Source organism: Mytilus trossulus, chromosome 2, assembly GCF_036588685.1.
Source record: "Mytilus trossulus isolate FHL-02 chromosome 2, PNRI_Mtr1.1.1.hap1, whole genome shotgun sequence".
Classification (NCBI taxonomy): Eukaryota; Metazoa; Mollusca; class Bivalvia; order Mytilida; family Mytilidae; genus Mytilus; species Mytilus trossulus.
In genome coordinates this window covers 91579679-91607626 of record NC_086374.1, presented here as the reverse complement: position 1 = coordinate 91607626, position 27948 = coordinate 91579679, and the positions used below count along the sequence as shown (strand labels likewise).

At 34.0% G+C, this 27948-nt stretch overlaps 2 protein-coding genes across 3 annotated transcripts; both read left to right on the top strand.

Annotated features, from left to right (window-relative positions):
- Window positions 1-5336: 5336 nt before the first annotated feature.
- LOC134708354 (putative gamma-glutamylcyclotransferase CG2811) lies at window positions 5337-10919 on the top strand. Of its 2 annotated transcripts, XM_063568821.1 has the most exons (3): window positions 5337-5893; window positions 6772-6786; window positions 10246-10919. In XM_063568821.1, exons 1-3 carry the CDS (start codon window positions 5711-5713, stop codon window positions 10594-10596), a joined length of 549 nt encoding a protein of 182 aa, XP_063424891.1. In that variant the 5' UTR covers window positions 5337-5710; the 3' UTR covers window positions 10597-10919. The 2 variants fall into 2 exon arrangements, with proteins under 2 accessions (XP_063424891.1, XP_063424892.1); XM_063568822.1 differs by lacking the exon at window positions 6772-6786 and having other exon boundaries at window positions 5355-5893; window positions 10246-10914.
- Window positions 10920-14701: 3782 nt separating this feature from the next.
- On the top strand, window positions 14702-21981 carry LOC134708353 (heat shock cognate 71 kDa protein). Its single transcript, XM_063568819.1, has 7 exons — window positions 14702-14878; window positions 16797-17008; window positions 17467-17672; window positions 18056-18208; window positions 18567-19122; window positions 19657-20058; window positions 21254-21981. Exons 2-7 carry the CDS (start codon window positions 16801-16803, stop codon window positions 21691-21693), a joined length of 1965 nt encoding a protein of 654 aa, XP_063424889.1. The 5' UTR covers window positions 14702-14878; window positions 16797-16800; the 3' UTR covers window positions 21694-21981.
- The last annotated feature ends 5967 nt before the right edge of the window (window positions 21982-27948 follow it).

Sequence of the window (27948 nt, the reverse complement as noted above, 5' to 3'; positions counted from 1 at the left end):
GTACCTCTTTTGTCAGTTTTTTAATGTTGAATATCATAATAAGATCTCTGATGATGCACCATTGTACAAAATTGAGCAATTTTAAGCATAAAAATGTTAATCTTTATGCTTATTGCATACCAAAGACTTGATTAAAAACTTGGTGATAGGGAATCAATTTCTTACATCTGATTTAACTATACATCTAATATATGCCAAAATGTAACATGAAATCTTGATAAAAACAATAATATGATATATTCGCAAGAAAAAAACCAACGCGTTCAATACTTGGGCTACTACATGCAGCCCAACCCATCAGAAGCAAGCGTTAAGCCGATAGAGTACAAATATAAGCCTAGTGTCAAAATGTCTAATTTTGGTTGCTAAGGACTGTAAACAATAAAATTGACACATATTGTCATTGTTAAACACTTAATTTACTCAGAAGTTGATTTTGAATCTAAATATCAATAGATTTGTGGCATGAAAAGTCTGAAATTATACAATTCTGAGCTTGGTAAGTATGCCATAAGGTAGCAATAAACAGTTAGGAAAAAATAATAAAATTTGCCCTTATGAATTTTACCATTCCCTTTTCATTGCTTTCTTGCAATATCAAGCTTACTGTTTGTGTCATATATGGGCATATGTATGTAATCAGAATCTTTCATAGATTTTGTTTCCAGTATATAAAATGGTAAAATATAATTTCTTTTTGGTGTATCCATGGCAACAATCTGCATTTATTTGTTATAAAATATTGCAAAAAGGGGGGGAAAGATGTCACATATTTCCCCAAAATTTGACTAAAGGTAGACTTTCAATTGCTTGAAGTTATACCTTTTCTGAAACTGTGTACATATATCATTCAGCAAATCCTATGAAAATCATATGTCTTTCATCTCATTTTTTTGTAAAATTGCGTCAAAAACTTCGTGTAGAAAAAGAGTGTTTGTAAACAGTACATTAATTTCTGGACCGATGGCCGGTCTAGCTATGAAAATACGGACTGTCAAACAGAAAACAGCCCATAAAACATGTAAAAAATAATCTTGATGCTCTTATAAACCACCTTTGAAGGATAAATTAGCACTCATCTGTCTAAAAATTAATTTTATTTCACAATAACTTTCCTATTTGAAAAATCCACAGGGGCCATAATGCGAAACTAAACTCCTAACTGTGTATTGCTACCTATGATAGTTTTTGTATTCATGCTTTCGTGTTTGCTAATGTTCTTTGTCTATATGCCCTTTTTTAACATATGCCGTAGCTCTGTGACATCTCGTCATTTTGTTATTGTGCTATGGTAAATTTGTGTATTGTCTTTTATTTTTTAAATAAATTGTGCTTTGTCTATATACTGTTTTGTGTTTCTTTTGTAAATATAACGTGGCTCTGTATTCCTGTCTTGCTTGGTCTATATATCTGGTTGTGCTTCTTTGTTATACAGCTGTTTATTTTTATGTGATTATGATTATAAAACAATGTTGACTGATGTTTCCCTATTTTTGACATGTTTACTTTTTGTGTCTGTTTGTTTTGTTCACTCATCGTTGTCAATATAATGGAATTTTTTTGCGACTGTCCTACAAGTGTGAGGTTTAGTTAGCTATAAAACCAGGTGTAATCCACGATTTTCTACACAAGAAAATTCCTGTAACAAGTCAGGAATATGACAATTAATATCCATTCGTTTAATGTGTTTAAGCTTTTTATTTTGCCATTGGATAAGGTACTTTCCGGTTTGAATTTTCCTCGGAGTTCAATATTTTTTGTGATTTTACTTGCTACCGAATTCGTCTTATCGTCGGATGTCACACACAAGTGTTATCCTATTGTTAAGAGAATATAATAATATCTGTAATCTCGAAATTTTATATGTCATTTTGGCTGCACATCAGTCTGCTCATTCTGTTGAAATAGGTGCTTGTTTATAAAGCACATTCTAACATGACGTCCTTCAAACGCTTTGAGTACACACCCGTGGTAAAATATGAATATATTTGTTGGGCTGTTGCGATTGTACTCCCACGTCATATGATTGTTTATGAATGAAGTACACGACGTCATAATATGATGACGTAATAATTTAATAATTTTACGGGAAAATACACGCCTCTGATACCGAAAATCATCACAAGGAAACGTTAACAAACGATGCTAAAATGTGGTATAAGCCCTTTTTTATATACATAGAAGATATATATGTAAATTATCATTAAAATTCATTCAAATCTATCTTAATATGTTATTGTAAATAGTTTGAGCATGTCACTAATTCTGTTTGCTCCCGGTTCTTTACCGCCAATCTAAAAGTGCGTTAATTTATGGGAACGGCAAATGTTGTCTCCACCTAGAGCGCTTCGATCCAAAAGAATTGCCGTATTTGTCTTATTAGAATCGAAATAATTCATGGGGGCTTGAATATATCTAGATTTTACCACGGGTTGTCCCTTTATGCCGATATTTTACCCCTCGCTATCGCTCAGGGTAAAATATTTGTCATAAAGGGCCAATCCGTGGTAAAATCACGATATATTCAAGCCCCCATGAATTATTTCTTAATTACTAATGATAATCTCAATATACAATAGCGCTAGGGCTAAATTTGGATCTATATTTGTAAGGATCTCGTCAAAAGTTTTCTTTTTATGCCCAACCTCCGATAGGAGAGGGGCATTATGTTTTCTGGTCTGTTCGTCCGTTCGTCTGTCCGTTCGTTCGTCCGTTCGTCCTGCTTCAGGTTAAAGTTTTTGGTCAAGGTAGTTTTTGATAAAGTTGAAGTCCAATTAACTTTAAACTTAGTATACATGTTACCCATGATATAATCTTTCTAATTTAAATGCCAAATTAAAGTTTTGAGCCCAATTTCAAGATCCACTGAACATGGAAAATGACAGTGCGAGTGGGGCATCCGTGTTCTATGGACACATTCTTGTTCTTTTATCTTTCTTAATCCAATATGACGTTATGAGATTTAACCATTGGTCAACTACTGTTGTCAAAATATAAATCACCATTTGGTGTCTTTCGCCTCTTTGAACTAGTCATTTAAGGTTAACAAAATCCCTAGCAATATTTCAGTAATTATGTAAAATTTGTGAATAAAAAATATCTAAAATTTTCATTTATCATGTAGGTCCGTGATTTCAAATTGTTTCTGGAAATAGTCGATGGTAAGATATGTTTCCAGAATCTATAAATTTAGGGGTTAGTGGTTGGGTGTGTCCGATTCCGAAATCACGTATATAAAGACACGAAATTCCGTAGTCCCGAATAAGTAAAGACAAATTCCCGTTTTAAAGGTCCTACCGTCCATCAATAATGTCAAATTGGAATACAGGGTGTTCTTTCAATTTTTAAGGTAAAAAAACATTGATAAAAATTTGTCCATGCATGTTTATCTGTAAACATAGAACAAGTAAAGTTGGTGAAACGGAGAAATGAATACGCAGACAGGACTGTCCCCTTGCGATGCTCAGTACTTGATTTGTCAGTCTACTTATCGTTTTTGGATTAGTTCCAACACTGAATGAAGTTATATTCAATACTCAGATTTTGTTCACAAACAGCATTAGTTGACTAGAATTATTCTTTATTTACCTTCAGTGTCGCTTTTATTTTTTCTGCAAGAGCCTGTTTTAACCAGGGATTCATAATGATTATCGGCGTTAATAGGTTGATGTAATCGAGAAACACCACCCGTTTGGATGCTGAGTTATATCCACGAAGAATAATTTAAAAAGAATGATGACAAGTTATGGAAATTAAGGTTGAGTCAGAACAACAAATGGCAATTATATTTCGTATTTAATTACGGTAACCGTAAAAAAATCACTGTCGAAATTTTAGTGCCTCACTTGCCTGAATGGTAGTTACGGCCTTGCGGTCCAGTAGTTTCAGTGGAAATGTTAGTAAAAATTGACAATTTTATGAAAATTGTTAAAAAATGACTTTAAAGGACAATAACTTCTTAGGGGGTCAATTGACCATTTTGGTCATGTTAACTTTTGTTTAGGTCTGACTTTGCTGTACATTGTTGCTGTTTACAGTTTATCTCTATCTATAATATTATTCAAGATAATAACAAAAAACGGCAAAATTTCCTTAAATTGACTAATTAAGGGGCAGCAACCCAACAATCCGGGTTGTCCAATCCATCTGAAAACTTTAGGGCAGATAGATCTTGACCTGATAAACAATTAATCCCGTCAGATTTACTCTCAATGCTTTGATTTTTGAGTTATAAGCCAAAATCTGCATTTTACCCTTATGTTCTCTTTTAGCCGTGGTGGCCATCTTGGTTGGTTGGCCGGGTCACCGGAAACATTTTTTAAACTAGATACCCCAATGATGATCGTGGCCAAGTTTGGTTTAATTTGGCCTGGAGTAGTTTCAGAGGAGAAGATTTTTGTAAAAGTTAACGACGGCCAGGTGAGATAAAAATGAATACTCCGTCCCGAGAGATCCTCGGCGCCCCTCAGGATATCAAATGGTCGTCCCTTTTTTTGGTCAGTGTATGGAAAAGTCAGTTATCGAAATGACATAAGCTGTCAATTTCTAATTCACTTAATGGACTCAAGTTCTCCTTTTTGATTTATGACATTCTTAAACATACATGTATATCCAAACTATGAAAAATCTAAAATAAACAGTTAAACATACATGCACTCGATATATGTATCAGTATTGTGTGTATTTTAGTCTGGATGCCATCTTCCTTCGAAGTGAACACCGGAGACTGCTGACGGTTATTCAAATCCGGTATTGACAAAAATATAGATCTAAATAGATATATATAGCGAACATGTGCAATTTGATCTGTCAGTCTAGATTTGTTTATATCATAAGTTAAAAAATGTGTTAATCATCATTTTTAACTGTAAAAGAATGAGTTTTTGTGAATCGAATCAGTCAACCAAATGGTTTACCCTTGTTTCACTTTCAACCGTTAAGATTATTTTCCCTATTAGATGAATATGCCTAGTTTATGAGTCGTTTATGTGTATTTATATCTACTGCGAAGAGCCTAGATTAAAGGTCTGATGAACACGGACTCAAATAAAATCGAACTATTCAGTTGCAAGTGAATAATTTATTAGCGATATTTCTTACCTTATTATACAAAATTGAACAAAATTGGCTGCTAAAATGAATTATTATTTTGCTATTTCACTTTCAATTATAATGATCTATGATTGAACAGAAGAAAACAGAATCAAATTGCATATCTAGCCAATGTTCATTTAAACGACAATCGTATTGCCATTTGTTATGTAAATTTTCTGTGTAAAATATCTAATTTATTCGAATATCATATGGTTTTATTGATTATTTGAAAAACAACATTAATTTGATATGCCAATGAAAAGACCGTAGTGAGGGATCAGAAGACCTTAAAGAAATTAAATAACTTCTCTTAAATCTGGAGGTCTATTTAACAAGTTGAAGTCGGTTGGTTTATGAAGGAATCTGTGCACCAAATACCTGTCTTCTAACATAATTACAAAAGGGAAGTAAGTCTTTCTCAAATTGTGTCTATAAAGGATATATATTTGTTACATCAGGAACAGATAATTATCAAAATGTCAAGGTGAACTTCTGTAACAAGAAAGAAATATACGTTGACTGATCATGCTTATAAATATTTAGTCTACCACTTCTACTTCTGACACGCTTCCCGTATCGTACTTTTGTCATAAATATTGAACCTGCCTATACAATCATGATCCGAGTGTTTGTTTATGGGACATTAAAAAGAGGACAACCAAATCATCATTTGATTGAGAATGTTGTAAACGGAAAAGCTTTGTTTATTGGTGAAGGAAAAACGGTTGTTAAATATCCTCTTATTATTGCAAGCAGATGTAATATTCCATTTTTATTACCGGTTGAAGGAACAGGGGAGGTAAGTCTGTATTGAAATAACATTTGTGGTGTCAGAATTTGCTGTGAAACCAGCTATATATATACGGTCGTTGTTGTAGAACCTACAGTATCTTGGTCGTTTGTCTTTAATATGTCATCTTAATTACTAGTCATGAATGATTTATGTAAAATAAAATATCGTGTAAACAGGTGACAAAAAAGTAAACAAAACGTACTACATATGACATATATGTATAAATTATAATGTAGAGCTTTCAAATGCGACGATACTCTCAGTAAGTCCGACTGCTTATATGGTCAAGCTTAAGTATTATAGTCTACGTCAAAGTGCGGTCATGGTGGTTCTTTATGGTTTTAACACCGCGCCGGCTAAAGTGCGACGACAATTTGTCAAAGTGCGATGATGCCACGACAAAGTGTGATCGTAGACAAGACAAAGTACGATGGTATAACAGTGCACCTCAGCAGTACACACTAGCAGTTAAGGCAATCGTTAATCGTCATGACATAACTAGGATTACAAAAAAAGAGTTTCTAAATTAAACCTTTTGTTTGTTGGCACTAAATTTAGACTAGCAGTTTTGCTAAAATTCCTTTTTACAAATAAGTAAACCTCTACCGGCGCAAAAAATATCCGGATTGGGATCATTTGGTTCTCCCTTCTTGCTATTCTCAAATACCACGCATTAAAATTCATCAAACCATCGCGTGTTAGCGTCCCCATCGCAAGTATAGAATGATCTAGAGTTCTCCACAATGCATATATACGCCAGAACCTCTGGAACTCCCTAGGTATGGTTGTTCTAAAACCCATTTCTGTGACTGGTTTTACAACATTTATACATTCTAACACAATTTAGCAGAAACTACTGCATTTTTTATTTTTATTCTTTGCAGAATATAACTGGAGAGGTATATGATGTTGATGAGGACATGTTGAAATGTTTAGATATTTGTGAAGATTATCCAAATTTATACGATCGTCGTCCAATCAAAGTTGTGTTAAACACGGCCGTAACTGTTGAATGTATATGTTATTTCCTTATGAGGTTTAAAAACAAACTGCTAGATCTTCCATTCATTGATAATTATTATTCTGAAGGACCACATGACAGACCGTATTTACCGGAACTAGACGAAGAATATGATGACTACAGCGAAGTACTAGAAACCGCATGACAGAAAACTAAGGAAAACATATCTTGGTCTTATTATTTATCATTATATAAGAAAGAAAAGCATAACAACTTTTTGTTTTTAGCAATGTCTTCTTTTTTTCTTATGGATTTCACATTATATTATTATAAGATCCTTCCTGTAATTTCATTTTTACCCCTTGGACGTACGATTTACAGACCCGACAGATGTTTTGGTCCAAAGAAAGACAGCTCATTGATTTGTCAAATAAAAGAACTTCACCCACAGTGAGCTTTGAATGATCGGAAAATTCAGAAAAGAAAGTTATCGAAACACACGAACAGCTTGTGTATCATGACTAAAATGGACCTTAAAAATAACCAAATCCGGTCAAAAGCGAGAGTTTGAACCTTAGTTTCATTATAATTTAAATGTTTATAAACAAAGCACGAACTATATCAAACTTATGATCACTTGGGGACTGAAAGTCCGTCGACAGCTGTGGTATTTACATATTTTTAATTTATTGAATGAGAGTAAGGTGTTTAAAATTATTAATGTAAGTATAGTGGATATTTGTCTCACTAGCAATCATATCACATCTCCTTACTTTTAAAACTTTGTCATTTGTGCTTTGAAATACAGTCGGCATTTGAAGCAGAATAGTTGTTGGCATCTATGAAAGTACGGAGCTTTATTTTTCTTCAGATATTATAAGCCAGTAAAACAGATGTAGATAAAAGATTCACTGTACTAAAAAGGAAGTAAAAAATAAATATGCTATCTGCTGCTGCCCTTTGGTAATCTTTTTGGTAACCCAGTTTTGCCAGAAAGAAAAAAAGAAATCTTAGTCAGAACTTTTTTACAGTGCGAAAACTTTAAGGCGTCATTGATATTAAGATAATGAATAATGGAACTAGCTAAACAACCGACATGGCTTCCGTTTATATATAAAGGTAGTGAATATATGCAAACCTGAAATTGGCCATTTTTGCATGTTGAGCCTGCGATATATGTGGCAGAAAGCTCGACTTGGGGTAGTGGTCAGGAGGCGGCGCTGGCGTCAACTAACTATTTGATAGCTTATAGTTTAGAAGGTGGAACACCTGGATGCTTAATACTTTGTATATGAATGCCATTAATATGTTATACAGTGTCCGTCTGTCATATGTCCATAGTTCTTGACCTCAGTTTTCATGGTTCATTGACAACTTGAAAAAAAGGTGCAGAAGTTTTCTAATGCTAATTTCTCTCTTATTGTGAGTAATAGCCTTAGGATAACCATATTTCGAATATGGGTACCTTTCTATGTCCTCGTGCTTGTCGGGCGGTTTTCGTTTAACCTTATACCTGTCAGACAATTTCCATCTGACCCCGACCTCAGTTCATGTATCAGTGAACAAGGTTAAGTTTTCGTGGTCAAGTCCATATATCAGCATCATTTATATAGGTAGACTATATTTGGCGTATGGAATGATTGTAAGGTGTAACCGACATTGACCTCATTTTCATGGTTCATTGGTGATAAAGTTAAGTTTTTGCGTTCTTGTCTTTTTCAATACTATATGCAAAGGGTCAACTTTGTCTGGTGTATGGGAATTATTTACGATGTAAATGTCAGTTTGACATAATCGGATATCAAGTTTTTGGCTTTGATCGTTCCTGATGAAGGTAAATCTAGAAAACCACTTCGGACTCATGAAATTATTAAACGTGTTGTTTTCAATTTTTTTTACATTTTTCATTTGACCTCGACCTCACTTTCACAGTTCATTCTTCATTGTTAAGTTTTTGTGTTTTGGTATGTTTTTCTTAAACTATAAGCAATCGGTCAACTATATTTGGGGTATGGAATGATTGTAGGGTGTACATGTCCAACTGGCAGGTGTCGTTTGACCGTGACCTCAATTTCACGGATCATTGGTCAATGTGACAATTTTCATTGTGAAATTTGTTTATTAGATACTATAAACAATACGTCAACTATATTTAATGCATAGATTGATTGTAAGGTGTCTGGCATGGTTCATCTGACCTTAATTTCGTTTTCATAATTCATTGATCAATGTTAATCTTCTTGCTTAGGTGTGTTTTTTTAAAATTATATGCAATAGTTCAACTATGTTTTTGTATAGAATGATTGTAGGGTGTATAATGTATGTTCCTGTTTTTGGTTTATCTGACCTTGGCCTCATACACCATATCGCTAATCCCGGCTGACCCTGCCGCTTGAACTTTTGACGTCAACAACAATCACTTTTCTATTGTGGCGTCAGATATTTTGTTTTATGACGTCAACATTTTACGGGAACCTGTGTGAAATCCAGCAATGGCGGATAAATAGCGATAATTAAGGTGTATTTACTTGGATCATGTTAAGTTTATGTGATACTCGTAGTATAAAGCCTAATATTTAGGGCATTCAACACAAAATCAATGATCAGTAAAACAGGCGAGACATATATCAGGTTGTATACTCTTGTTAATTAAAAGAGTAAGAGAAATGTAACACATGTAACATTGAACAATAGACCACTTTCGAGTTCATCCGTCACCGGCAAAAACTCGTCAATTATACACGCCTTTATGACGTCATTTACCAGATAGAGGGGCTCGCCTGTATCCCTGCACTATTTACGTTCATCAAGCGTCTTAGTGATCGTCTTTGTGCAGGATAAACTAGAAATAATGTTTGCTCTGTAGGTACTTACTGGCATTTCCCTAATGACAGCAGTGTTGATTGTCAATTTCGAGGATTCAATTTGCCGAATAATTCGTACAATATAGAATTATAGTTTTCCAACCACTCGCTCAACATTGGAAGGAAGTGACGACGCCCCTAAACGCACAAATGACGATGATAAAGGCGCGTATAATTGACGATTTTTTTCCGGTGACGGATGAACTCGAAAGTGGTCTATTCGACTACAACTCGTACCTGACAAGACCAGCATTCTACTGTATAACTGATTTAAGAAACTACTTGCTTTTTGGTCGAGTTGTTCTCTCTTTGACATATTCCCTATTTCTTTTTCTATTCTCAATTTCAGAAACATGTAATCGCTTGGAAGTATGACCGACGATCACCAATTGAACTGCATGATCTGACAATTTTCTTTCTTTTTCTGATTAATATTGGAATATACATGTAAACTGAACCAGGTTAAATTAGATCGATATATGTTTCTTTGGGTGTAATTTTTATCGCATTTAAAAAACTGTTTTACTTTGCAGATAATTCACGGAGAAATGTTTGACGTAGATGAACCTATGTTGAGACGTTTAGATGCACTTGAAGGTCATCCCGCATGGTATAAACGAGTAGAAATTCCGATTGCTAACAGCAACGGGTGTTCCAAATGTTGGTGTTATATGCTGGAGCATTTCAAACCTGGCCTTTTACACTTGCCATACCTTTCGAATTTTGATTTTCATAGTCTGCCTAAAGACCAACAGTATATGGCACCAGCAGCGAGATCTAAACATGATACAGAAAACTTTTGGATTGACGTAAAACGAGAAGAGTTTTATATTTCACCATTGCAGTTCGAAGAGCTATATCCTTACGCCAAGGACAAATACTAAACTATACTTTTGTGCTTTGGTAAACGCTATTAACTGTCCTTTCCTATAGCTAGATTTAGATATTCCAGTTTTACACGGGAAACTCTACACTAAAATATACGGGGATAGGGACGATTTTTCGTTTCCTATTATTAATTTTCTTTTTTGGATAATGATGTTCCTTTTCAGCATGATCATCTTGCTTTGTGTATATTTCACAACACGTTCGCTATGCCTGTGTCTGTTGTGACGTTTTAGGTTTTAAGTATCAGTCATTTATGTATTAAAATAATGGTAATATTCAGGGATTTCGTTACCACAAATTACTTCAAACTTTTACTAAAGTCTTCCAACGATATAAAGATTTGGGATGGAATTCTGGTTGTACCTGTCACTGAGAAAACTTATTTCAAACGAAATTAACTGCACATCCTCATTTTTAAGGAGATGTGCTTTACCGTGTCCGCAAATTAAGAAACGTTCTTGGGAAATGTATAGATCCTTTAAATATACTTATTCTAAAAGATTACCAATTCAACCATCTCATTAGATCTTTGAAAATTGTTTTTATTGGTATTCATATTGATTTTGTTATCAGTAAATTAAAGTCAAACTTTCTATAATTGTTATATACATATGCACTTTTATGGATTTATACAATCTGTCGATTACTGTGTCTTGGCATTGAACAGGGTCGCGTTTTTCTCGGACTGTTTATGACGTCTTTACACTAAATCCAGTGGATGTTGGATATGCACTAATTGATAATTTAGTCTTAGATGCATGCTTATTTTTTATTCGTTGATGAGCTTTAACTAGCTGTCAATAACTGCGAATGCTCTTAGATCTGTTCTTGGTGTCTTTTCGTTGTTGGGATGTACACGTAGCTGGCCACGTCCACTCTAAGTTTTACATTGTGTCATGGATCAAATGTATTCGTTAATTCGGTGTATGTTCACTTGTGTTAATATGTCTTTTGATTGAGTTAGGCTATTTCAATCGATAATTCATATTGTGCTTTTTCTATGTTCTGATGTTACACTATTGTTTCAGATAATCCCGGGTGATGATTGGAACCCATTTTAAATACGTTTAAACCTGGTGCATTTGTTTATACCTGTCATAAGTAAGGAATCTGATGTTCAGGTGTTGTCGTTTGTTGCTGTGGTTCATAAGTGTTTCTCGTTTTTTGTATAGATTAGACCGTTGGTTTTCCTGTTTGAATGGTTTTACACTAGTTATGTTTTGGGCCAAAAGTGTATGCTAACCAATAAACCAAAAACAAATATGGCAGAGATCTTATTAAAATATTTTTGTGTGCTAACACCCTCATTTACAAGAGACAGTGCTGTAAACATTACATCATTATAACAAACTGTAACAAAAATCTGTTGGGAAGCTCTTCTAGTAGATTGAAGTTGTTCTGAATTATTCTGTGAGTCACTTTGATAAAAACTTTTACAAAGGTGTTTTTCGAAGGGACGTATGTGTATTGAAGAGGATTAAAATTTCTAGAAAGATGTTCGATTATAATCATGCAGGTTAAAATATTTAAAAAACCAATGTTATTGTGGATTTCATTCTGACAAACACTTCCGGGAGATTACGGAGAGAAAGAGCAATTAGACCAACACTTATCAGGCTTATGGATATACTAAAATGTGTTTATTGTTTCCTTATCTATAAATCCCAACAAAGCCGGATCGTGGAACAGAACATCACTGGTGAACACAATTGAAAAATTGAAAAACATAGTTATCGGGTGCGGGAATTTCTCGTTACATTGAAGACCTGTTGGTGACCTTCTGCTGTTGTTTTTTTTTATGGTCGGGTTGTTGTCTCTTTGATATATTCCCCATTTCCATTCTCAATTTTATGTTCTTTTCAAATCGTGGTATATGTGGGTTTTTAATTACTTATTTATATTTTCTAATGATACAATGCCTGCGGCAATGCGAACTAATATATTTATTTGATAGAAGTATAAGTATATAGGCCGGATAGGTCACATTTCAACTTAAAGATGTCTTTTCCAGAATAAAAGTGTAACAAAGATTATAATGTAGATTGTTGAATTATATGAATTATCTCCGTTTGAATGGTTTTACACCAGCAATTTTGTGGCCCTTTATAGCTTATTGTTCGGTGTGAGTAAAGGCTCCGTGTTGAAGGCTGTACATTGACCTACAATAGTTTACTTTTTTAAAATTGTTATTTGGATGGAGAGTTGTCTCATTTGCACTCACACCACATCTTCCTATATCTATCTGTTTCACTGATGACGACGGATATGTTCCAATTATCGTAACCACAATGCAGTAGTCTTTTCCTAGAATGTGACCTACCAAAATTCTCTTATCACCCGGTGTTTACATACACGAGAAACACGACGGGTTCCACATGTAGAGCAGGAATGCTGGATCTGCTTCACAGGCACATATCTCAAAAAAACATTTCCTGTATACCTTAATATAACACAAGGTATAATGTGTAAGAAATTTTTTTTTGAGACAAGTGCCTGTGATCTGCTTACCCTTCTGGAGCACATGAGGTCAGCCCATCTTTTGGTTTCAATAATGTGTGTTGTGTACTGTTGTTTTTTTTGGTCTTTTTGCTTTTTTGCCATGACATTGTCAGTTTGTTTTTGATTTATGAATTGAATGTCCCTTGTGTATCTATCGCCTTCATTGCACTGTATACAGAGAAAACCCAAAAGGTTGTCAGAACTTATAATGTTTTAAATAGATTTATCAAATATGTCAAAGCATCACTACTAGGTTTTCCATTCAAATCTCCAAGACAACCACTGGCGAGGCTCTTGGCATGGAACCGACGATGATTGTTTGTTTGTTAATGTGTGGTTGCAAATATTTCATTCATATTCATATCGAGGTATGGACATGTGGCATGGCGGATTGAACCACAGTGGTATATATATATGTCCCCGACTTGTCCGTCCAAACATACGTAAGTCCAGTAATTTGTTTCACTACATCATACACACCTCTCAAAAAGACAGAATATAAGAAGAGAGGCGAAAAATATACCAATCTTTTAATTAGAGTGTAGATATACGAGAGGAACATTCTAACTAATAGATCGAAACTAAAATGACAGCGACATGGCTATAAAGAGAAAGACAAACAGACAATTTAATAGTATACAAGACAAAACATAGCTAGAAAACTAAAAATTAAGCAACACGTACGAACCCTTACCAAAAACTGGTGGTGATATGAGGTGCTCGATGATTAAATAAAATCAATAAATCACATCTTGGAATTCGAAAAAAGAAATCCCGGATCCGAAATGGTCAATCCCGAAATCCCAAGCTTAAAAACACCCGATCCCGACGTCCCAAAAAAGGTCCTGTCCCCTCTTTAAAAAGGCTATCATTATCCCTTATGGGCCAGGAAATACTACCATACCATTAGAGGAGACAAACTTAGTATATTTTCTTTTTTTGCCGACGTCGGTGCTTGTCCCGGCAAAATATATGGAATAGACGGGTTTCCCGTTAATTTGAATGTTGCCGGCTAGTAATTTTGGGGCACTTTATATAGTTAGTTTGTTTTCGTTCGTGTGAGCCAAAGCACCGTGTGGAAGGCCGTACATGGCGGCTATAATGGTTTATTTTTATAAATTGTTATTTGGACGGAGAGTTGTCTCACTGGCACTCACACGTACCACATTTTTTAAATTCCTATATCAAACGCCGGTCAAATTATAAATTTAAAACGGATAAAATAGAATTCATAAAATTATGCGGACAGTAAAAGTGTTTGATGTGTTTGAGCTTTTGAGCTTTTCGTAATTTTCCATGTTTTGAATTTTACTCGGAGTTCAGTATATTTGTGATTTTACTTTTCTTCCTGAACGATTTGTTCCTCTACTTAAAGTAAAGTGAATTAACTTTAAGTCAACAAAAGGAGTTAATTAAACATAAACAAAATCTAGGTTTATATCTTAGTTTCGTTATCGTATTTTTTCTCGAATTTACTTTTAATGATTAATCAAATATTTGCAAAAAAATCTAGGATCATCTAGTTTCGTTATCGTGTTTTCTCGAATTTACAACTTATGATTAATCAAATATTTGCAGCAGTGACCCCTATCCGTGACCTACAGTTGCTAATGTAACTTAAAAATGATTGGTTGAGACTCCTGTAACCTTTCTGGAATATTCTGAATTACGTCACTTCCTTTCCCGATAAAACTGTGGTACAGCGTCACGCGTGTTCCAAGAATAAGAGACACAGGGCGTACAAGAACAAGGAAGAACAAAGCCCAACGAAACATTAAGGTAAATTTTGTTTCCTATCAAGTAATGAGTATTAATTAATGTTGTTGTCAGCGTAAAACAAGTATTAACGAACATTTTCATTCAAAAGAACGACGGATACCGACCGGTACACGTGTTTCCATGATAAAATTATTTCCATGCCTTTGTGTGCCATGCAAATCGTTTATATTTTAAAAGTGAAAGAAAAACGATTCGATTTCATCTGTGAACTTCTATTTGCCGAAGCTGCAATAGTATACACTACAATATAAGTCCAGTGAGCTTATAGATTTATAACATTTTCGTCTCGAACGATTTCCAATAATTCCTTTCTAAAACTTCAAGGAAATTGCGTCGCAGTAAAATGTATGATCTCGAAGAACCTCTGGTACATTGCTAAACTAGATACAAGTAAACATCAACGGATTGATGTAATGAATAAAATGGATCCAAATTTCTATTCCAAGCCTTTGTTCAGTTTTAAAAAGGGGGGTTCTAACATGTGCTTTTACGGCAAAAATTTGAACAAGAAATTGTGAAATATTTCCAGGTACAAGTATTTCTAACTATTTAACAAGATGACACCTGCTTGTTTAATAAGATTAAAAAAATCAGACTAAAAATATTTCTCAAAATGATAGAAAGCATCTAAAAATTGTACTTTGTGATTTCTATTATAATTCCTGACGAGGAACCAAAAACCATTTATGAAAGTGAGACCGCAGCATTTTTAATTCCAAGCTATTGTACGTGTATTGTATCTTTTTATGCCCCACCTACGATAGGGCATAATAAAATTATGTTTCTGGTCTGCATTTGTTCGTCCGTCCGTCTGCCCCTCTTCAGGTGAAACTTAGTAGGGTCACTTGTTGCATATATGATATGATTTTTCTAATTTTTGAGCCAAATTAGACTCTTGGCCTTAATTTCATGGTCCACTGAACTTAGATTAGAAAATGAAAGTGGCAGATTCAGGTTAAAGTTTTTGATGAAGACCAAACAACTTCAAACTTAGTTCAAAGGTATATGGTATGATCTTTCTAATTTTAATGGCAAATTAGATTTTTTACCCAATTTCACGGTCCATTGAACATGGAAAAGGCTGGTGCACTGCGAGTGGGGCATCCATGTACTTGGGACACATTCTTGTTTATGTAGGTTCTGATGTACTGTAGCTTGTTAACTTTATCAGTGAGTGAAGTGAAAATGATATGGAAATGTGAGCCATTGTGTTTAATTTTGTCTGAATGGAAACAGAAAGGGCCCTGTAATTAGGAAAAAATGAATTAGATTTGATTTGTCATGTACATGTAGCCCTGTTTTTAAAAACAAATTAAGGCCACACTTAAAAATATTTTGGTTTGCCCAAACTCTACCCAAAGGTTGAGGCAGTGGGTAGGTAGGTAGGCATTTTCTTTTTTTTTTTTCAAAAAAAGAAATTGAAGTATCAGATATCACAAGTCTTCATGCCTATTTGATTAAAAAAAAAACTTCTTCAAATTAGGACAATAAAAGAATTTGAGTAGGCAGTTTTTTTCTGGGTAGGTAGCGTTTGGGCAAACCAACCTATTATTTATTATGGCCTAATCTGGGAACACTGCACTTTATGACAATTTTTCTGTTGAAACAAATTTAATCAAAAATAGCTTTCAGTATAGCAAGTTGAAATTGGCAGAGCTATGAGGTTATATGCTCACTAGGACCTCGAAAAAGGGCAATGAAAGGGAAGTAATAATTGCCAAAATTTTGTCAATTGAAACCCGAGGTGTCTACAAATGTTCAGTTATCCTAAATTACATCTGTACATGTTTATATTCTTAGATAATTTCAAAATAATATTTATTAAAGTTATTTCATCTTCAAGCATGTAAAGAAGATTATGTTCTGGTTCATTTCTAATCAAGATACAAATACAATTATGAAATATTCTGTATTACAGCAACATGGCAAAAACAGGACCAGCAATTGGAATAGATCTTGGAACTACATACTCCTGTGTTGGAGTATTCCAGCATGGCAAAGTTGAAATCATTGCCAATGATCAAGGAAACAGAACAACCCCAAGCTACGTTGCATTCACAGACACCGAAAGATTAATAGGTGATGCTGCCAAGAACCAAGTGGCAATGAACCCAGTCAACACAGTTTTTGGTAAGCTATTTTAAATAGATAGCATTTACATCATCAACATATACATTGAAAATAGCATTTAAATCATCAACATGTACATTGAAAATGCTCATTATATTATCTAAATGCACATTATGTTTTATATATTAAAGAATCTTCAAATTTGAATTTTTATCCATCTTTAATGAAGGTAATTTGGACCATGTTTGGTAATGATGATACAACAACCATTCATTCGCGGTTTCCACCAGAGGACATGCATGTTGTCTAAGTGATGGTTTTAGCCCTTCCTTGGAAGTCTGAATCATCATGGTTCCAAATTTCACTTCATTTTGTGTCTGTCTTTATAAATTAGTACAATTATTAAAAGTAATGTCTTGAACATGTATTAATTATTTTCCACTGGACATTAAACAAACCATAATCAATCATGTTGTAAAAATTGCAATTTAACCATTCCTTTTCTTATGTTTTAACAGATGCCAAGAGATTAATTGGTAGAAAGTTTACTGACGCTACAGTACAATCAGACATGAAGCATTGGCCTTTCACTGTTGTGGATGATGCCACCAAACCTAAAATCACAGTAGACTACAAAGGAGAATCAAAAACATTTTTCCCAGAGGAAATTTCATCAATGGTGCTTGTAAAAATGAAAGAAACTGCAGAAGCATATCTTGGAAAGGTTAGTAGTTATATCACAATCTTTTGATGATAGAAAAACGCATGTCCACAAGTTGAAGGGTTGGTTACTCATCTGTTGCCACATGAAGCAACCATAAATAACACATATCATCTGATCTGAAACATAGAAAAAAAATAAAAAACGAAAATAGTGAACCAGGAAAGTTCCAAATTGAAAGTCTGTATTTTAAAGTAAAATCAAAAGCTTGTATGTACATCAATGAATGTATAAAACTGTTGTATTCCTGACTTGTTCATGTTGGCATAGGCTCTTTCTGGTGGATTGAACCTGATTTTATAGCAGACTGAATCTCTCAACTGGATGACAGACGCACAAGATTTGAAGATTGTATATTAATGTTAAAATGTTTGATTCTCTTACAGTTAGTCAACAACAGTGTCATTACAGTCCCAGCTTATTTTAATGATTCACAAAGACAAGCAACAAAGGATGCTGGTACCATCTCTGGAATGAATGTTCTACGTATTATCAATGAACCAACTGCAGCTGCTATTGCTTATGGTTTGGACAAGAAAGTAAGTAGAATATTTTATCTTCTGTTAATAAAAATAATGGGAGATTATTTTGTTTTGTCTATTTACTTGTATTATTTATTTGGCTCAAGATGTATAAATATAGCAAATAAACATGAATAGTTGATAGTAAATTAACACTTCTGACATGTCATAAAGTTGTGTAAGAACAAATATCAGTTTAGCCTCTGAAAAGTATGTGTTTAGAGTTCCCTTGCATATATGTAAAAGCCTTTGTATAGTGGCCACTGATGATAATTATCCTTTGAAAAGCTTGAAATTGAGTGTCAAACCTTGTTTCTAAAGTGCTATGATTGCATTGATTAATCAACAATAAAGAAATTATTTTTAATTAATCTAGGTTGGTGGAGAAAGAAATGTACTCATCTTTGACTTGGGTGGTGGAACTTTTGATGTGTCAATCCTTACAATTGAGGATGGTATTTTTGAAGTAAAATCAACCTCTGGTGATACTCATTTGGGTGGTGAAGACTTTGATAACAGAATGGTCAATCATTTCATTCAAGAATTCAAACGCAAGCACAAAAAAGACATTAGTGAAAACAAGCGTGCTGTCCGACGTCTGAGAACTGCTTGTGAAAGGGCAAAGAGAACCCTTTCATCAAGCACACAAGCAAGTGTTGAGATTGACTCTCTGTTTGAAGGAGTTGACTTTTACACAAGCATCACAAGAGCCAGGTTTGAAGAATTGAATGCAGATCTTTTCAGAGGAACCATGGAGCCAGTAGAAAAAGCTCTACGAGATGCCAAATTAGATAAGGGTGCAGTCCATGACATTGTCTTGGTAGGAGGATCAACAAGAATTCCAAAAATCCAGAAGTTACTTCAGGACTTTTTCAATGGCAAAGAATTGAACAAATCAATCAACCCTGATGAAGCTGTAGCATATGGTGCAGGTATGAAACATTTAAAGTCTTGTTCTTTTTATCAGTTTTTAAATGACGGAAATTTGGACCATGTATGGTGATGATGATACAACAACCATTCATTCGCGGTTTCCACCAGAGGACATGCATGTTGTCTAAGTGATGGTTTTAGCCCTTCCTTGGAAGTCTGAATCATCATGGTTCCAAATTTTACATCTTATGTCTTCACAGAAACCATAATTATTTTTTTTTAAATATTTTCCTAAACATGCATGAAATATTCACCACTGGACATATAAGCCTTAAAGGAAATGGAAAAAAACCAAACACCAATTATATTAAAAATAGGTTGAAATTATAAAAAAAAAATGTGTATCATATTGCAAGAAACACAACATTGTCAATAGAAGTATGTGTCCAGGATGTATATTTTGTTTCAAAGTAAATGGTGTCCGTCATACAGAAGTTACAAATAGTTCAACATACATGTACAATTATTTTACATCGGCATTGAAGCCATGTTTTGTTGGGTACAGATTGTACATAGATTATTTTCTTTTTCAGCTGTACAGGCAGCCATCTTATCAGGTGACAAGTCTGAAGAAGTACAAGACTTGTTGTTGTTAGATGTAACCCCATTGTCTCTTGGTATTGAAACAGCTGGAGGTGTGATGACAGCTTTAATCAAACGTAATACAACCATTCCAACAAAACAGACACAAACCTTTACTACCTACTCTGACAATCAGCCTGGTGTATTGATTCAGGTTTATGAAGGAGAGAGAGCTATGACCAAGGACAACAACTTACTTGGAAAGTTTGAATTGACTGGAATTCCTCCAGCACCAAGAGGAGTGCCCCAGATTGAAGTAACCTTTGACATTGATGCCAATGGTATTCTCAATGTATCTGCAGTAGATAAGAGTACTGGAAAAGAGAACAAAATCACCATCACAAATGACAAAGGTAAATTCTAAATTAAAATGTTATCTCAGTTCTGTTTGACAATTTACAATGTAAGACGATTACTAATGACATTAATAAAATTTTCGTGATTGCTTCGTTTCATTGTGACAATGTATGGTGATGATGATACAACAACCATTCATTCGCGGTTTCCACCAGAGGACATGCATGTTGTCTAAGTGATGGTTTTAGCCCTTCCTTGGAAGTCTGAATCATCATTGTTCACACTTACATTAGCTTATTTATTTAGTGAGAATTTTATATTAAAGATATTTTTACAGAAATCAGTTATGATTGTTAATATTAAGATGTGATTTCATGCATGCTTAGTTTTACTAAAGCAATGACCTGCAGACAGGCAGTTATATTGAATCCAATAGTTAACTGTTATTGATAAAATGAAAATTTGAGATTGATTTTGTAAGGGAGTGCAGATCATATAGCGTGTTTGAAATAACCACAATCAAATGAGTATAAGTTATTAAAAAAAAATTCACTTTCTGTGCCACAAAAAAGCATTGTTGCTAAAATACATGTTTGAAAGTGACAAGTTTCAGGTACCGTGTCAAGTGTTTTGTTGCAATCTCGTGAATTCTATGAAATTCAGGAAAGCTATTAAAATTATTGGTATAATGTGATACAAATCATGCACTTTTATACAATCATTTGAAAAAAATATTATAAAAGAAATGACATCTCTGCTTAGCTGAACCACTATTAGATTAAGATAAATAGTAATGCTGAATTTAAAACTAAGAAGCTGACATCCCAAAAGGATGTGTAAAAAAAAATCATCACATTCTTTCATCTGTACTCGAAGACAAAAACCACTTAGGCTAAGAATTTTGGACCATGTATGGTGATGATGATACAACAACCATTCATTCGCGGTTTCCACCAGAGGACATGCATGTTGTCTATGTGATGGTTTTAGCCCTTCCTTGGAAGTCTGAATCATCATGGTTCCAAATTTCTCTTTAGTCGGTCTTAAAACCACTTTATTTAGGTTAAAATAAATATTGACCTGAAATATTTTTCAACTTGACATTAAGCAAACCACAGTAAATATCATATTAAAATAGTTTCTCGCCTGCAAAATAGGGTAACAGTGTGAACTATTTATTTGAATCGTTACATTTCAGAAGCAAGAGAACGAAATCAATATGATGTTTGACTTATTTCTTTTCTACTTCAGGTCGTTTGAGCAAAGAAGAAATTGAACGCATGGTCAACGATGCTGAGAAATACAAGGCAGAAGATGAGAAACAGAAAGATCGTATCGCCGCCAAAAATAGTCTCGAAAGCTACTCATTTAACATGAAACAAACTGTGGAAGATGAAAAGCTCAAGGATAAAATCAGTGAAAGTGACAAGAAGGAAATCATGGACAAATGTGATGAAATCATTAAATGGTTGGACGCCAACAATCTGGCCGAGAAGGAAGAGTTTGAACACAAACAGAAAGAACTTGAAGGAGTTTGTAATCCAATCGTCACCAAACTGTACCAGGCTGCTGGTGGAGCCCCAGGTGGTGGTATGCCAAACTTTGGTGGAGCTGGTGGCGCCCCAGGAGGTGCACCTGGAGCAGGAGGCACTGGTGGAAGTGGTGGACCAACCATTGAAGAGGTCGACTAAAGAACAAACTAAGAAACATTCAAACACTGGTGTATTGGACTAAATAAACAAATCATCGGAATTTTTTTACGAACAAAATGAAAACAAATGTTGTCCATTGTTCATAAGCTTTAATTTGTTCATTTTTGGCCATGTTATTTAATAGACATTCATCCCTTAAGTTACAACTTACATATAAGACATAAAATAGAGAGCAGACTAACAAATTGTTTATGTCAACACTTTTTGTTGTCTTACTGTTACACTTTTGATACGTCAGTGCTTGATTAAAGAAATCATGAACATTTATTTGTTTTATTCTGTTACATAATGTTTTTTTCCAACCACTAGAGTGATGTTAGTTTTCAAGGTCAAATAATATAAATACTGGAAAGTTTTACAATATGGGATTCTTTTCTCCTTCTGTTGCCTAGTTCGCTAACTTACGAGACAATTTGGTAACGGTCTTGGCATGATGTATGCTGCTCATCATCAGTAAACCTTTAATTTCTCGTCACTTAGCACTGCCTGTTGTCATGTTTACATTTGCAAAAACATCTTCTGGGACTATTTATACTGGTATGTCAAATTGGCAATCGGGACTTAATTTGGGCACATCTAAAACTGGTGTATAGAAAAGGTGAACAGGTTTTTTCTTGCAGAATGTGACCAATATAAAAATGTGATCATGTGGTTTCATTTCTACTCATTTAGAATACAAATGATGTAGATGCAAGTGATAAAATGTCACAAGAGAACAAAAATACAGTTAATTGTTCAAATCTCTACGCGGGACAGGTAAAATTTTAAATCAGTTGGCTAAAGAGGGACACTGGCAGAACAACAAAATATAAAGCACAAGATGAGTAGCAAAGGTCGGTTCAAAATCAACAGAATGTCTTTAAATATGTAGCAATAACTATTGAGCTGTGTTTTAATATAAAGTTTACATTTCAATTCAGAAGTTGCAAGACCTCGTCACATCTAGCCTTGTATGCGTTTTACCTAATGTGACCTAATTTTTAACATTTTGCAACTTTTATGTCGTGTGATTTATCACTCAGAAATAAGATAATTGTATGTAGCAAATGGGTACTTCGCGACTTGTGTCGAAGTTCACCTAACCTCTCATTTCATGAATCAGTGATCAATGTTTTTCTCAAATACTAAAAGCATTAAGTCTACTTTATTTGTTGTATGGAATGATAGTATTGTGTTATTTCAGTCCAGTAGGTTTCATCCAACTACCTAATGTTTATTGTGTAATGGCCAAGTAAAGTGGATTTTTTTTGTCTTTAAGTACAATATATCAACTGTGAATGGAGTGATTGTAAGAGGTACATGGGTAACATCTGGCCATGATCTATTTTTTATGGTAAAAAGGTCCCATTTAGAGTTTTTTTAGTTTTTGATGAGCCGGAGACAAGTTGATGTCGGAAAGCTTTTTATTTTAGAAGGCACAAGACCTGGTTGCCTTATGATATGAAGTTTCCATCCGTCGCATGTCCATTGACCTTGACCTCATTTATAATGGTTCAGCAACTACTTGGAATAAAAGTGAAGATTTTGTAATGTCAATTTATCCTTATGAGTAATAGGATAACTATATTTGGTATTTAAGGTCCTCGTGCCTGTCTGCATGGATCAGTTTTGGTGGTCAAGTCCATATCTCCGATACTTTTAAGCAATAGATTTATGTATTTTTTGTATGGAATGATTGTAAGGTATGCATGTCCAACTTGCAGGTGTCTTCTGACCGTGACCTCATTTTCATGGTTCAGTTGTTATAGGTAATATAAAAAAGATGTGGTATAATTGACAATCAAAACAAATGGAAGTTTTTAATGACCTTGACTGGCTATACAATCCTTGCACAGTCGGTGATGAACAATGAACCAACTCGCCACAAGAGACCAAATGACGCAACTATTAAGATCTATAGGTCACTGTACAGCTTTCAACAATATGCAAAATCCCAAACCACAGTATACTATAAAGTGCTCCAAAATGATAAATAAGAAAACTAATGGCCTAAATTATGAAAAGAAAAAAAAATATGGAACGTCTCGTCTAAAGACCACCACTGAATTACAAGCTCCAAACTTGGGACAGGCACTCGCCTACAGAATGTGGCAGGATCCCAACCCTCCCTGTAACCAGAGATGGTGGTGTAACAGTACAACATAAGTTTTTGTGTTTTGGTCTATTTTTCTTATACTGTATGCAATAAGTCTTGTATGATTTATATTGGGTGTACGAAAATAGTTTTTGATATACATGTCAGTCTCGCTGGTTTTCTATGACCTTGACCTCATTTTCACAGTTCATTGCTCAGTATTAAGATTTTGTGTTTTGGTCTGTTTTCATATAGACTAGCAATAGATCAACTACATTTATTGTATGGAAGGATTATAAAGTGTATATGTCTGTCTGGCAGGTATCGTCTGACTTTGACCTTATTTTCATGGTTCATTGGTCAATGTTAAGTTTTTATACGACCGCAAAATTTGAAAAAATTTTCGTCGTATATTGCTATCAAGTTGGCGTCGTCGTCTGTGTCGTCGTCCGAATACTTTTAGTTTTCGCACTCTAACTTTAATAAAAGTGAATAGAAATCTATGAAATTTTAACACAAGGTTTATGACCACAAAAGGAAGGTTGGTATTGATTTTGGGAGTTTTGGTCTCAACATTTTAAGAATTAGGGGCCAAATAAGCATTTTCTTGGTTTTCGCACTCTAACTTTAGTTTAAGTTAATAAAAATCTATGAAATTTTGACACATGGTTTATGACCACAAAAGAAAGGTTGGGATTGATTTTGGGCATTTTGGTTTCAAAAGTTTAGGAATTGGGGGCCAAAAAAGGGCCCAAATAAGCATTATTCTTGGTTTTCGTACAATAACTTTAGTTTAAGTAAATAGAAATCAATGAAATTTAAACACAATGTTTATGACTACAAAAGAAAGGTTGGTATTGATTTTGGGCATTTTTGTTTCAACAGTTTAGGAATTAGGTGCCAAAAAAGGCCCCAAATAAGCATTATTCTTGGTTTTCGTACAATAACTTTAGTTTAAGTAAATAGAAATCAATGAAATTTAAACACAATGTTTATGACCACAAAAGGAAGGTTGGTATTGATTTTGGGAGTTGAGGTCCCAACAGTTTAGGAATTAGGGGCCAAAAAGGGAACAAATAAGCATTTTTCTTGGTTTTCGCACCATAACGTTATTATAAGTAAATAGAAATCTATGAAATTTAAACACAAGGTTTATGATCATAAAAGGAAGGTTGGTATTGATTTTGGGAGTTTTGGTACTAACAGTTTAGGAATAAGGGGCCCAAAGGGTCCAAAATTAAACTTTGTTTGATTTTCATAAAACATTGAATAATTGGGGTTCTTTGATATGCCAAATCTAACTGTGTGTGTAGATTCTTAATTTTTGGTCCCGTTTTCAAATTGGTCTTCATTAAGGTCCAAAGGGTCCAAAATTAAACTTAGTTTGATTTTGACAAAAAATGAATCGGTTGGGTTCTTTGATATGCTGAATCTAAAAATGTACTAAGATTCTAGATTATTGGCCCAGTTTTCAAGTTGGTCCAAATCGGGGTCCAAAATTTAACTTTGTTTGATTTCATCAAAAATTGAATAAATGGGGTTCTTTGATATGTCAAATCTAACTGTGTATGTAGATTTTTCATTTTTTGTCCTGTTTTCAAATTGGTCTACATTAAAGTCCAAAGGGTCTGTCATTATACTTAGTTTGATTTTAACAAAAATTGAAATCTTGGGGTTCTTTGATATGCTGAATCCAAACATGTACTTAGATTTTTGATTATGGGCCCAGTTTTCAAGTTGGTCCAAATCAGGATCTAAAATTATTATATTAAGTATTGTGCAATAGCAAGTCTTTTCAATTGCACAGTATTGCGCAATGGCAAGAAATATCTAATTGCACAATATTGTGAAATAGCAAATTTTTTTTTAATTAGAGTTATCTTTCTTTGTCCAGAATAGTAAGCAAGAAATATCTAATTGCACAATATTGTGCAATTGCAAGATTATTTTTTTTAATTGGAGTTATTTTTCTTTGTCCAGAATCAACTTAAATCTTTGTTATATACAATATACAATGTATATTCACTTTTTACTACCATCTGATAAATTAAAATAATCTTTACCATCCAGTGATAACAAGCAGTTTTTTACATCTTAATATTTTATGATGTATTTAAATGAGTAGTTATTGTTGCAAACTCCATTAGAAATTTTAATTGAGATTAGTTTTGGAATAAGGGAAAGGGGGATGTGATTAAAAAAATTGGGTTCAATTTTTCTCATTTGAAATTTCATAAATAAAAAGAAAATTTCTTCAAACATTTTTTTGAGAGGATTAATATTCAACAGCATAGTGAATTGCTCTAAGAGAAAACAAAAATTTCAAGTTCATTAGAACACATTCATTCTGTGTCAGAAACCTATGCTGTGTCAACTATTTAATCACAATCCAAATTTAGAGCTGTATCCAGCTTGAATGTTGTGTCCATACCTTCCCAAACCGTTAAGGGTTCAACCTCTGCGGTTGTATAAAGCTACGCCCTGCGGAGCATCTGGTTCATGTTTAATATAAAACAGAAGATAAGGTATGATTTCCCATGAGACAACTCTCCACAAGAGACCAAAATGACACAAATTAACAACTATAGGTCGCCTTACGGCCTTCAACAATGAGCAAAGCCTATACGGCATGGTCAGCTTTAAAAGGTTCAGAAATATTTTAGATACTATAAGCAATAAGTCAACTATATTTAATGCATAGATTGATAGTTAGGTGTACATGTCTGTCTGGCATGGTTAATCTGACCTTGACCACATTTTCAAGGTTTATTGGTCAATGTTTAGTTTTCTTGGTTAAGTTTGATTCTTTAAAACTATATTCAATAGGTCAACTATGTCAACTATATTTGGTGTATTGAATCATTGTAAGATATACTTGTATTTCTCATTTGGTTTATCTGACCATGACCTCATTTTCTAGCTAGGATCATGTTAGGTTTATGTGATACTTGTAGTAAAACTTGATATTTAGGACTATCAACATAAAATCAATGACAAGTAAAGATGGCGTGACATTTCAGCGTGTGCACTCTTGTTCAAATACAAATGAAAAGATCAGCTATAGTAAGTGTATGGAATAATTAAATGGTGCAAATGGTTGTCTGGCAGATATAATCTGACCGTTACCTCATTTTCTTGGTTCATTGGTCAATTCATATATATATATATATATATGTGAAGTTGTTGTGTTCCTGTGCCCTTTATGCATGTATTTATGATAATAGTAAATATCTACAGCCCATACCAGTAACATAGTGGTCAGCAAAAGACTCCTACCGCCACCTGAAAATGGCTACTTTTCACTTGTCATATTTTCACAAACACACATCTGGGAAGAGTTTACAGAGCATGAATTACATAATTGAACTTACCGTTGTCAAGAAGATAGTTCAGCTGGGGCAGTTCTTATAAAGTATGGAGGGACATAAGAGTCATCAAAGAATGGTAGTTGCAATCATGACTACAGTCAGGATTGGGGGTGAAGTGGTTAAGATGAAACACCAGGATATAATATCGTACCTGTATGCACATTTCCTCCTTTAAACATGATTTGAAAAAAATAAATATTGGTCAGCTCTCAAGGTTCTTTTCTTTGTAATAAATTAGAATTTCCTTACCTGGAATATGTCTTATTATAAATTGACTGCATTGATAACATATAGAGGTGGCACTTGGATGGTGGAATTTCCAATAAATTTTGCAACATACGATCACATACCCATTCAAACAAAAACATTTTTACTATAAAAATAACCAACTAATCCAGTATGACGATACTTATCTTTACAAAGTCTGCCTGTTAAAATATGAGGCTGGGCTAATATTCACATTTATTAAAAGGCATTCATGGGGTAATGACTACATGCACAAGTTTATTTTATCTGTGAATTAGCATGGCCAAATAAACCTAAAACCACCAAAAAAAACAGTTTCCATAAATAAAAAAAGTTTTTCTTCAACACACATTAATTTGAATCAATAAAAATTAATAAGATCTTATAGACCACTTTCAAGTTCATCTGTCACTTGAAAAAACTCATCAATTATGCGCGCCTTTATGACATCATTTTCCAGATAGAGGGGATTGCCTGGATCCCTGCACTATTAACATTCATCAAGGGTCTTAGTGATCATCATTGTGCAGGATAAACTAGAAATAA

Excerpts from the sequence above, each read along its gene's own strand:
- LOC134708354 (XM_063568821.1), top strand. The coding sequence starts at position 5,711 with ATGATCCGAGTGTTTGTTTATGGGACATTAAAAAGAGGACAACCAAAT.
- LOC134708353 (XM_063568819.1), top strand. The coding sequence starts at position 16,801 with ATGGCAAAAACAGGACCAGCAATTGGAATAGATCTTGGAACTACATAC. Across the intron at positions 17,009-17,466 it reads CCCAGTCAACACAGTTTTTG|ATGCCAAGAGATTAATTGGT; the intron begins GTAAGCTATTTT and ends ATGTTTTAACAG. Across the intron at positions 19,123-19,656 it reads AGCTGTAGCATATGGTGCAG|CTGTACAGGCAGCCATCTTA; the intron begins GTATGAAACATT and ends TTTCTTTTTCAG.